This window comes from Ovis canadensis, chromosome 8 (assembly GCF_042477335.2).
Source record: "Ovis canadensis isolate MfBH-ARS-UI-01 breed Bighorn chromosome 8, ARS-UI_OviCan_v2, whole genome shotgun sequence".
NCBI lineage: Eukaryota > Metazoa > Chordata > Mammalia > Artiodactyla > Bovidae > Ovis > Ovis canadensis.
The window spans coordinates 84834830-84847883 of NC_091252.1; the positions used below are offsets into that span (position 1 = coordinate 84834830).

The 13054-nt window shown below is 36.8% G+C and overlaps 1 protein-coding gene across 2 annotated transcripts in view; it reads right to left on the bottom strand.

The window, feature by feature from the left end:
* The window catches only part of LATS1 (large tumor suppressor kinase 1), a 38388-nt gene that overhangs the window by 7361 nt on the left and 17973 nt on the right, over window positions 1-13054 (bottom strand). For both annotated transcript variants that reach the window (XR_011258666.1, XM_069598679.1), the window contains exons 4-7: window positions 6785-8283; window positions 3776-4358; window positions 827-1009; window positions 526-632 (exon numbers count right to left, since the gene is read on the bottom strand). Coding sequence is in view for 1 of the 2 variants with exons in the window: in XM_069598679.1 (XP_069454780.1) it covers window positions 526-632; window positions 827-1009; window positions 3776-4358; window positions 6785-8283 (2372 nt within the window). In the remaining variant the exon portion in view is untranslated. The remainder of the gene's footprint in view (window positions 1-525; window positions 633-826; window positions 1010-3775; window positions 4359-6784; window positions 8284-13054) is intronic.

Below are 13054 nucleotides of genomic sequence, written 5' to 3' on the forward strand. Positions count from 1 at the left end.
CCCAGGAGTGAAACACAAAGGAGGGAAAGTTGTGAAACATGGGAGAGAAAGAAGGGTATTCCGTACAGAGGGAATGGTATGAACACAGGAACAGAGGAAAGACTGGGACTTTATAGACAAAGCCACTAAAAGGTTTCTTAAATGGGATAATTTATGATCAACATTGTGAGCAGCTTTTCATTTAAGTGCTAGGGAGATACAGACATTTGTTAGTAGTTTGGGGCCAGAATGTACGTGCAAGGAAACAAAGCCAGCAGTCAGTAGAAAGAATAAATTGGAATACATCTTCAAAAGGTACTAAAAACTTGTAAGAGGAAGAACCGTGAATGTAGTATATGCATGAGGAAGGATATGGGGGTGGTAAAATCCCACGGGGGAGAGCACACGTGGAATTTCAGTGGGTTCCTATATCCTTACAAGCTCATTCTTTAATTGTAAATTAAGATGCTCTAAATAAAGGACTGATAAAGGTGTATGGTATTGGGGCTTCATAACAATTATTTTGGTACAGATTCTACACCTTACCTTCACTTGTGTTTCAAATGGTGTCTGTGCCAAGAAAGGCGGCTGTCCCACCAACATTTCAAAAAGAATGACACCAACACTCCACCAATCACACAACTGTGTATAGCCTAAAATTAGACACCAAATTTATGGTTATTCATAAGCACTTTTGAAAAAACTGCTCAGAATGAATACAATGAAAATTAATATTAAATCGCCAATTTATACTATAGAATTAATACTTTTATTGTAAACCTGAACCATTAACCATATTCTCCTGGTCTACAGGCACACTGAGATTCTTTATAGGACAAATGTCTACCTGTTCGTAACAAGACTTCAGGCGCAATATAATTAGGAGTCCCAACCAAAGAATGTGCGAGACACCGCTGGTGCTGGCGTGCAGCTCTCCGCTCCAGTGGTTTCAGTCTATCACCACATCGACAGTTAGAGGGGTCACCCCATTCATTACTGAAATCCATGCTATCTTGCCGTGGATGGTCACCTGTATAGTAAAATAAATAAATACATAAATAAAAACAACAATAGTAGACCTATCTGTTTAATCTTTAGACATCCTAAAGTTAACAACACTTCCCCGTGTTGACAAGCTAAGACACAATGTATGCCAAATCACTGATGCTGTACTTATTAATAACTAGAGACTGTACTCTTGAAATACCAAAGGATAAATCTTACACTAAGAAAAATTAGCCTAAGATGTAGTAATTTACTCAACAACAAATGATGACAATAAAAGTTATTGAGTAGGCAGGACCGATAATTTGTTATTCAGGCTGCTCTCCAATTATTCTGGACAAAGTTTCAAACAAATTAGATTTGTGTTTCATTTATTCAGCAAATGACAACATTAACAATTGAAGACAATATTCTTCTCTCAGGCAGGTTATCTGTAGGGGAAAAATATAACAAATACATATGTGAGAACCAGTGATGTGTCCCGCACAGAGAATCAACATGCGGTGATAGGGCAAATGTGCTGAGGTGGCATTTGTTTAAAAAGAAAAAAAGAGGAACTCAACAATATGAAAACCAGACAAGGCATTCTACACACAACAGTACTCGAGAGGACCAGTGTGGTTAGTAAAGGGGAGAATGGAACGAAATGGAGCAGGAGACAGCGCACATGGGTTTTACAAGCAAAAGAAACGGTTTGCCTTTTACTTCAAGTACAGTGAAGATACTGGAATACATATGTGTGTGTGTGTGTGTATTTATACATATGAATATACTTATATATACAGAAGTATTAAATGAAGGCATTTCTTTTAAAACACGTATCAGACCTTTTCATTCTCTTGAAGTGATGAAAAGGTCTGATATATGTTTAAAAAGGAAAACTTTTAACTGCTATATAGAGAATAGAGTATAGGGAGGACAAGGGTGAAAAAGAGACCAGGTAAGAGGCTATTACAGTTAAGTTTGGACTATGATGATAATAGTACAGATGGAGAAAAGTGAACACATTTAGAATCAAGGATGGGTGGTGGTAGTACAATTTACCAAAAAGGAGGGGAACAAATAGGGAGGGGGAGAAATTAAGAATCGTTGATTAGCAGTCTTAAGTTTGAAAGGCCTATTAGGAATCCGTGTGAAAGGGAGAGGACATTTCTGAAGAGAGATTTCGAAGTCATTGATGCAGAGGTAGTAATTAAAGCTATGACTGGATGAAATCACCTAGGGGAAAAAAAAAATCTGAAATTAACCTATCTGTAATAAACGGGGATGTTTGATTAAAAAATAATTTCTATTATTTCTATTATTATTATTTCTATTATTTCTAATCTCCAGTGGAGATTTTCAATCAGAAGACTGGAAGAGAGTCTAAGAATCATATTTTTAAGATAAGCCCCAGATAAGATTCAGGTAAATCTGGGGAGATATTAAATTATGGAGAAGGCAATGGCACCCCACTCCAGTACTCTAGCCTAGAAAATCCCATGGAGGAGCCTGGTAGGCTGCAGTCCATGGGGTCGCTAAGAGTCGGACACGACTGAGCGACTTCACTTTCACTTTCCACTTTTATGCATTGGAGAAGGAAACGGCAGCCCACTCTGGTGTTCTTGCCTGGAGAATGCCAGGGTCAGGGGAGCCTGGTGGGCTGCCGTCTATGGGGTCGGACACGACTGAAGTGACTTAGCAGCAGCAGCAACCTGAACTTTAAAGTAGCTTCAGATATCTTAAGTTCTATCTATTTAATGTAAATCCACTTGTGTTCACAAGAAGCATTGGAGGCAATAATACTTACCTCAGAGGATTGCTGTGAACATTAAATTAGAATATATATAAAGCACCTAGTCATGGTAAGTATTCAACAAATGTTAGATTGACTTACACTTCCATTAGTGCTTGGAGGGATCTTGGTGAGGCAGTGTGGTATAGCAGAAATAACATGGGCCCTGTAAGCAGACAAACCTGGGTTCAAAGCCTAGCCCTTACACTTATTTTCTGTCCGACCATGGGCAAATTTCTAACTTAGCCTCAGGTTCTTCACTCTGCCTCACAATGACATTGTGAGGATTAAAGAGAATCATGCACATCAAGTGTTTAAACAAGCTGTATAACAGTCATACAATGGAATCCTAAAGAGCTGTGAAAATAAATGTTATCATTTATTTATATGCAGGAACACAGATGAACCTCAAACAAATACAGGAAGTCAACATAGAAGAATACATGTAAAATGATTACATTTAAATAAAGGTTCAAGGGTAGGCAAAATGAAGTAGTATGTTGTTCAGGGATATGCATAAAACTATACAGAAAAGTAAAGAACTGATTATGGAGTTTTGAAATAAAGGTTACCTCTATGGAGGAAAGAAAACGAAGTGATTGTTTAGGGACTTCAAAAATACTAATAACCTAGTTCTTAAGTTGAGTGGTGTGTAGGGGGCTTCATTTAAAAATTATTTCCAAACTGTCATATGACAGAAAACCACAAAATTCTGTAAAGCAATTATCCTTCAATTAAAAAATTAAAAATTATTTTCAAATTATTTGTCTGACACATTTCACATTAACAAAATGTAAAGAGATTAATTAAAAAATGTTAATGACATTTAGAAATAATTAATTCTAACACACACTTTCATTTTATAAATCTAAGTATCTAAAGGATTCACTCACATTTATCCAATGGAGTTAAGACCTGACCCAGGACTTCTGGCTCCCATCCAGGGATAATATCATCTTATATTTTATTACACTAATAAGTCATATGAATACATACAAATTTTATGATTTTACTCACCACTCTGGTAGTACTTAGAGTCATGTGTCCATCTGAAGCCAGTGCAGAGACCGAAGTCAGTCAATTTAATATGACCATCACGATCGATCAAAATGTTATCAGGTTTAATATCTCTATGAATAAAACCCATTTTATGAACACTTTCGACTGCACAGGTAAGTTCTGCTATGTAGAATCGTGCCAGATTTTCTGGAAAGATGCCCATTCTAATTAATAGGCTCATCATATCACCCCCAGGAATATAGTCCATTACAAAGTATAAATTGTCTTTGTCTTGGAATGAATAATAAAGACGAACTACCCATTCGTTGTCAGCTTCGGCCAGGATATCTCTCTCAGCTTTGACATGAGCAACTTGATTTCGAAGCAGAACATCTTTCTTTCGAAGAGTTTTTGTTGCATACAAAGCCTTGGTATCTACTTTTCTTGCTAGACAGACTTCACCAAATGCTCCTATTCCTAATGTCTTTATCTTCACAAACATAGACTTGTCCATTTTAGCCCTCTTAAGACGGATGTAATTAGACTCTTTTTGGCAAAGCATCTTTCTCATTTGATCTTGGGCATCTTGAGATAATCCAACCTAGGCAAATAAACTTAATATTAAATGAGGAATTATCTTCTATACTAAATATTAAGAAATCGCTTGGAAAAAGTTCAGGCATATATATTTAAAGGTTAAATGCATAATAATTTTTAATAAAGCATGTTAGAAATCTAGAATATATTTTAGAGAAAATTAATTATCAACAGTGCAGCATAAGGGATAGTTAACAGGATACACAAGGTGAATACAGAGTCTGCTGTGGAGAGCAAGGAGAAGATGCTATCAATGGTCAGCTTTCTACTCCTCTCTAATGCACTAAAAAAAGAGTTCCCAGTGTGCAATCGCCAAACACGTTAACATGCACCCTCATCTATCTCTCCCGGCACATTCATCCCAAACTACATAATCAGATTGCTTTCATTATATGCATCCACTTGTAGAATGCCTATGTCTCAAATATTCTCATTTTGGTCTTCATGAAAAGAAATTCTTCCACTCCAGGTTCATTTATTCTAAAAAACTGATGTATTAAGAACAAAAGAATATCTTCTCTAGTCAACCCACTCACTAATAAGTCAGTCTTTCCTTTTATCTTTTTCAGGGCATTACAGTAAAGGCAGGACTCACAGCCATCACTAACACAAAATGCACAGAGTATGTCCTACCTTATTTCAAAGGGACTACTTGTTTGATTATAAGGTATCTTAGATATTTTGGAACATTTCAAAGAAGAGTCAGTGTGACTTGTGAAGATACAAAAAAAACCCAGATAAAAACAAAAACCAAAAACCACTGTCTAAGTAGACATGGAATACCTGGATTTAGAAGGAAAAACAGTCTATTTATGACTAGTTAATAAAGGATTAATTTAAGAATCTAAATAGAAAAGGAATTTGTTTTGAAAAGTAGATAACTCTAGAAACGCAAAGCTAATTAAAATACAGCAACCTCATGCTTCTGTTAGAATAGGCATTTGCATGCAAAATCTTTTAAGAAGGGTGGCATGCCAGACTTAGTAAAGAACTGTTTCTCTTAAAATCTTACTTGCCTACACAGTAATGGAGGCTACAGAAGTCAGCAAAGCTTCCAACACCATAAAAGTTTAAATCAGCTATTAGTGAAAGTGAAGAGGAAAAAGGAAAAATAAACTAAGAAAATACATACAGACAGACTTTAGTAAGAAATCCTAAGAGCTAAATATGGATAAGCCATATAGGTTATTATGGTATTTCTCACAATAAAATTCAGTTTATAGCAAGAGTAACTATACTGTGAAGTCAGATCCAGAAAAATCATTTTAAAAGAACAGCTCTCTCAAATGTCATGAGAAACTTTAACACAAACGAGCCTCTTAAGATTTGGGGCAGTAGATGTAAGACTGGGAGTCAAACCTCTGAACTATAAACATGTTATAAAAATAACAGTACCACCATAGTATCTAAAGAAGAGAGTTACATGGAATCACAACAGAAATTAATCTAAAGGGTTTAATTATTCTGATCTCCTTTTTAGTAGATTTTAATAATTTCAGGACATTAGAAGGGGAAATAACTGAAAGGAGATGTCTCTGACACTTCTAATAAGACCAACCTGATGAATAAACCCCTAAGCCCCAAAACAACTATAAGTAAAAATATGTTTCATAAGTTTATCAAGAGATAGGACTAAGATATTTCTAGTTTATTTTAAAATGTAAGATAATATGTAAACTCCAGAAAATAACTCTTGGTTCAGTTTCCATTAAAGGGATTATGTATACCTAAACTGCATACTGCAAATTATACTTTTCTTAATTTATTACAATTTTATTACAGAAAATTCTGGGTAAATCCTGAAATGCTAAAATAAAATGGTATAATCTAAAGTACTTTAATGTTTACGGACTTTTAAATAACTGATAATACATTTAGCATAAAAATACTAGAACACAGTATTTTAAAATAAACACCAAGCAAATGCATGATCAAGTATAAAAATAGAAAATTTTAAAGGTTTTATACTCAGCCATAAAAGGAATGAAATAATGCCATTTGCAGCAACATGGATGGACCTAGAGACTGTCATACAGAGTGAAGTAAGTCAGAAAAAGAGACAAATACAATATCGCTTATATGTGGAATCGAAAAAAAAAGGTACAAATGGGCTTATTTACAAAACAGATCTAGAGTTACAGATGTAGAAAACAAACTTACAGTTACCAGAGGAATAAGGAATAAACTGGGAGATTGGAACTGACATATACACACTACTATATATTACATAGATAACTAAAAAAGGCCTACTGTATAGCACATGGAACTCTACTCAATATTCTGTAATGGCTTATATGGGAAAATAATATAAAGAACAGTGGGTATATGTATATGAATAACCGATTCACTCTGCTATACAACTGAAACACAACACTGTAAACCAACTACACTTCAATAAAAATAAAAAATAATAATATTAAAAAAATTTACCCGCATCATTTCATTCTCTAATTGTTTTTTACGATGTAGACGTTGCTGATGAGATTTGAGCACATTTTCTACATGTTGCTCCATGAAGAATTTAAATGCCTGAGGAGAGTAACTTTGAATACGAGATTCCCTTCGCTCTTCATCTTTCTTGTTTTTCCTAACAGTGATAGGTGAAGTGGTAATCTGTTTCTTTTCTTTATCTCCAGTATCAACATTGTCATAACTTTTTTCACTCTCATCTTCCTTAGGCAAGCTTGGCTGCTCCTCTTTGCTAGACTTACTGACCAATTCATATGGAGGAACAGATGGGTTTTGGTGTAGCAGATGCTTGGGATAAGGTGGTGGCGGACCTTGATAGTTTGGAGCTTCAGCAACAGGTGGCATAACGGTACCCTCAGAAAAAGGACTAGGTTGAACACTCTGAATGGGCTGTGGTATCCAAGAAGGGTGTGTAGGTGCTAAAGCAGTCTGCAGCTCTGGTTTCAATACACGTATACTTTTCACAGGCTGTTGAATGGGAGCTGGTGTGATAGCAGTGACTGTTGTAGCTGAAGGTTGAGAATTAGCAGAATGACTTGTTCTGTTTCCTAATGGGTTATTAAAAGAATTTGACCTCACTGGTATGTTAGGTTGCCACGTAGGGATTTCATGTCCGCTGCTTGGGGATGACTGGGCAGGAGCAGATGATGACTGAGGCCAAGTTGTTTGCAGTCCAGGTACATTAATGTTATAAAGTTCCATGTTATGACTATTTCTGTTTGGCACCATCATAGCTTGAGGAATGTTCCCATTTGTGTATGATGACGGAGCAGCAGAACCCCCTGTTTGTAAAGCAGAGGGGCTTTGTCCATTAGTTGGGGTCAGAGGATATGGAGGGGGTGGCTGCCGATTGACAGTGCCAGCAGAGACAACATTCTGGTGCATCATAAACTCAGTCTGACCACTACCATTCTGAATTCCAGGTCTCCCAGGTGGAAAATTAAATTTGTTAGAACTCTGCATGATGATTGGCTGTCTGCCAACAGGAACAGAATTAATGCCTCTCTGTCCCTGATTAGGAGGATTCATTGGGGATGTGTTAAGAGGTGGTGGAGGATAGCCCTCCTGCCAGGCTCCAGGTGGAACTGGAGAGATTCGGGAGATGACGTAGTCCATGTTCCCAGAATAGCGCTTTGTTTGAGAGTTTGGTTCCCATGATGGGGGAGGCGGAGTTGTACCTCTTGGAGGGGGAGTCTGGCCTCTTGGAGGTGGCGGAGGAGTGACACTCCTTACTTGAGGAGGTGGTGGAGGGTTCACTCTCTGTCCATTGCTAGGATGAGCTTGAGTAAACGCTGTTACACCAGATCCTGACAAAGGTCTTCCTACATCTGTCTGTGAATTGGGACTTTCAGAACGGTATGCTACACTTTCTCCTAGTGGTGGACCATGTCTCTGAGGAACTAAGGATTCTTTAGAACCCTTCCAGCTTTGTTTGCGGTTAATTGATTGTTGCACACTCCCTATGGGAATAAAACAGAAAAAAACAACATGCTTTTTAACCTCCTACTTTTGAAAAATTTAGCTTGGAATTCTAAGCCTACTAAAAGATACTACTCTTTCAAGAATTACAAAAATAAAATTTCAGCATGTGGTTTTATATTTTAGAATTTTATCCATTTTTGACTAGGTAATACCTTCTCATAGCTTAAAATTCAGGCAGTACAAAAGGACACGGATCCCTGTCCCTTAGCCAACCAATGTCACTGAAGGTAACCAATGTCATCAGTAAGATATTTTAGGAATACACAAGTAAATAGTACTAGAAAGGGGAAAGGAAACCCTCCTACACTGTTGGTGGGAATGTAAATTGGTACAGCCACTATGGAGATTCATCAAAAAGCTAAAACTAAAAGTTGCCATATGATCCAGCAATACCACTTCTGGGCATGTATTTGGACAAAACTATAATCTGAAAAGATACATGTACCCCAGTGTTCACAGCAGCACTATTTACAATAACAAAGACATGAAAGAAACCTAAGTGTCCATTAACAAATGAATGAATGAAGATGTAGTGTACACACACACACATACCCCCACAGGAATATTAGTCATAAAAAAAATAATGAAATACTGCTATTTGCAGCTACGTGGATGCAACTAGAGATTATCATACTAAGCAAAATAAGTCAGAAAGAGAAAGACAAATAACATATATCACTTATAGGTGGAATCTAAAATGTGACACAAATGAACTTATCTGAGAAACAGACTCACAGACATAGAGAATAGATTTCTGGTTGTCAAGGGGGTGAGGGTAGAGGTGGGGGAGGTTGGATTGGGAGTTTGGGGCTAGCAGATATAAACTATTATATTTAGAGTGAATAAACAACAAGGTCCTATTGTATAGCAAAGGGAACTATATTTAATGTCCATTATGGTAATAAACCATAATGGAAAAAATATGAAAATGAATATATATATATATATAAAACTGAGCCATTTTGCTGTACATCAGAAACAATATAAATCGACTATACTTCAATTAAAAAAAATAATATACCCCCTATATATACTATTGTGCCTGGGTCTTTTCATTTAAAAAAACCGAAGATTCTATATTAGTATATAAAACAGTTTTTTACGTAAAAAAAAAAGTTATTACAGTTTTTCACTACATGGTTGTTCCCAGATTTATTTAATCAGTTTCTCTGATGGCTATTAAAGTGGTTTCCAATCTTTTGGTTTACCCCTCCCCTCCGAAAGCAATGAAGAATTTTGTACAGATATCATTTCATAGATATGTTAGGTAGATAAATTATTAGAAATGGCATTATTGAGCCAAAGGATGCGTCCATTTGTAGTTTTGATAAATAGAACACAAATTTTAAATATATTTCAGTATGGCTTTTAAAACAAAAAAGTTAAGGGATAACTAGACACTAAATAAGGTAGAGATTTTACAGAGTCTCTATTTAATGGAATTTCCAAATAAACAGGCAAGAAAACATGCAATACTGAAGGAAAAAAAAATGTGTTCAAAATAGTTTTGTCGCTTAGAAAAGGGCTGATATAATGTATTTAAAATATATGTAAAATACATTTGTATAAAATACAATACACATAAATAATATATTCCAGAAGGATTAAACATTTAAATGTTAAAGATGATACCATACAAGTATACTAGGAAAAAAGCAGTGGACATTTGTTAATACTGGGGTACTTCTTTGTACCTCCTGGGAAGGTCTTCCGAAGTATGACAAATATAGAGAACAATACAGTAAAAGACTGATAGATTTAAGTACATGAAACACTTAGCATCATTCAAAACAAAACAAACAAGAAACACTCATAAATTTGAAAGGTTAACACCACATTACCCTGGGAGAAAATGTATTTAAGAACACATGAAAAAGAAACTGGTAAATATTCAGAATGGACAGTTTAACACTCTATTTTACATAAGTTTGTCAGCATCCTGGGGCTATAATTTCTGGGACAGTCATCACTCTGGGTAAGTTACACAAGTCCTCTGACCACAGGCTCAGTCTTACCTTCTTCGGAGAGTCAGCTGAGGCCAAATGCACCAAATCACTCTCCCACTTTTACCAGTTAAGATGAAATCCCTGCAACCCTCAAGTACTTGCAACCCTCAAGTACACTGTGCTTAGTCGTGCTCAGCTTCTCAGTCATGTTCAACTCCTCACGACCCCATGGACTGCAGCCTGCCAGGTTCCTCTGTACATGGGGATTCTCTAGGCAAGAATACTGGAGTGGGTTGCCACGCCCTCCTTCAAGGGGATCTTCCCAATCCAGGCATAGAACCCAGATCTTCCACACTGCAGTAGGATTCTTTACCGTCTGAGCCACAGGGAAGTCCCAAGTATACTGCCACCCTTACTGCTATGAACCTCCCATGAAGATCTCTGTTCTTCTACTTCCTAAACCCCCGACTACTGCCCTCTAGACACACTTTTATTCTATGTGACGAGCAAATGCTCCTCCATTACTGACCTCTGCTCCAAGCTTTCCCCTACCTTCTTAAAGCAGATTATCATCTGCTGACATTACTTTCCTTTCAGCCCTTTGCAATTAAGGTTTTCTTTAAAAAATAAACTGGGTTAAAAGGTAGAGCTCCACTTCTTTGCTCTCCAATTATGTTTCTAGATCATGGTTATTTCTGCATTCTCTTTTAAAAAGCCAGTTCTTTAGAAGCTCATGCTATCTGTGGGAGGTCTCATTCATTTAATGTTCACTTAATGAACACCTACTTGCTCACCTTCATTCACCCATAAACTCTAACTTTGATGCTCTCCGCTAAGCCCTGACAACATTCTATAACTTCAACATCCACATGGACAAGCCATGAATCACCCTGGTTCCAGGTTCAATCCCTGGTCAAGGAACTAAGACCCTGAAAGTGGTGCGGCACTGCACCCTTCTCCCCCACCCCCACACAAAAGAGGTGAAAACTGGATAAGAATTCTGAAGTATCAAGCTAGGATCTTCAACAAATTCTGCAATATAATGGGACACTTTCACTGGGATAACTCAATGAACCTAACTAAACCTTATGTCAAAAACCAGATTTATGAACTTTCTCCACCAAACTCTGTCTTCTGAGCATTCCCTTTTATAACGTGAGGCCTCACCATCCATTTTTATATACAAAAGCCTAAGAGTCACCCAACTCTGTTATCACACACCACATGCAATCTGTATCTATGTTATCAATTTTATTCCTATCTCTTTCTTAATTCACTCAATTTTCTCCACCACCATCTCCCTAGTCCAAATTACCTTCATTTCCTATGTACTGTATTTCTTATCAAGTCTATACCCTCCTTTGCTCTAATTCGTTTTCATCCATTGCAGCTATCTTTCTGAAACACAAAGTGAATCATGTCATTACCCTGCTTAAAATGTTTCTGTTACCTCCTACTGCTCTTAGGATAAAATCAGTAGACAGTCCTGCATAGTCAGGCCCCTATGCGCTTCTCCACTCATATCTTATACTCTTGTTTTCAGCATTTGAGCCACATTCATTTCTTCGAATGTACATACCTTACTGAAAGAAAAGTCAAAGCAAAAGTCGCTCAGTTGTGTCCGACTCTTTGTGACCCCACTGACTATACAGTCCATGGAATTCTCTAGGCCAGAATACTGGAGTGGGTAGCCTTTCTCTTCTCCAGGAGATCTTCCCAACCCAGGGATTGAAGCCAGGTCTCCCGTGTTGCCAGACAAGCCATGCGTAGGAACAAACTTCCTCACTAAACCCATCCCCACTAACACTTTCTTTCTTCAGATATCAGCTCCATTATCAGTTTAACAGGAAGGTTTTCTCTGATGTCCTTGATCAGGTCAAAAACCTCTCTATCGTATAAGTCCACAGAATCACATAACTCTCCTCTCTTCATTCACACTTGTAATTCTACATGTATTTCTGTATTTGATCTCCCTTACTAGAATCTCAACTCCAAAAAAGGGCAAGAACTTTATACCCAATGCCAAGCAAAGGGCCTGAAACAAGGAACTGACCAATAAAAATTTGCTGAATGAAAGAATGAAAATATTAGGCCTCTTACAAATCAATTTAAAAAGATAAAAACAAGATTAAGAAAGAATTAAAATGTCAATTTAAAAACAATCAATAAACAATATTCAAGCTCACCAGTGATCAAAGAAATGTGGATGTAAACTGACAGTACTTTCATAACCATTAAACATATGAAAAGGATAATACCTAGGATTTACAAATACAGGCATTCTCATATTAAACTGATTGGGACAGTCTAAGTTGGTAACACCTTTCTGGACAGCAATACAGGCATATCTTGGAGGGAGACGGTTGTGAGTTCAGTTTTAGGACAGGTCAGTAAGGTGAATAATGCAATAAAGTGAGTCATACAGACTTTGGTTTCTCTGTGCATAGAAAGGTTATGTTTACCTTATACACACACACACATGAATATATGAATATATATATATACGCATATCATAGTAAGTGGGTAATAGCATTACATCTAAAAAACAATGTACATATCTTATTAAAAATATTTTATTGCTAAAAAAAAAAGAGGCTAACCATCATCTGAGCCTTCAGTGAGTCATACTCTTTATTGGTGGCAGGTTTGAAATATTTCGAGGATTACCAAAATATGACACAGAGACATGAACTGAGCAAACGCTGCTTGCAAAATGGCACCAACAGACTTGCCTGGTGCAGGGTTGCCACAAACCTTCAATTTGTAAAAAATGCAGTATCTGCAAAGTGCAATGAAGCGAAGC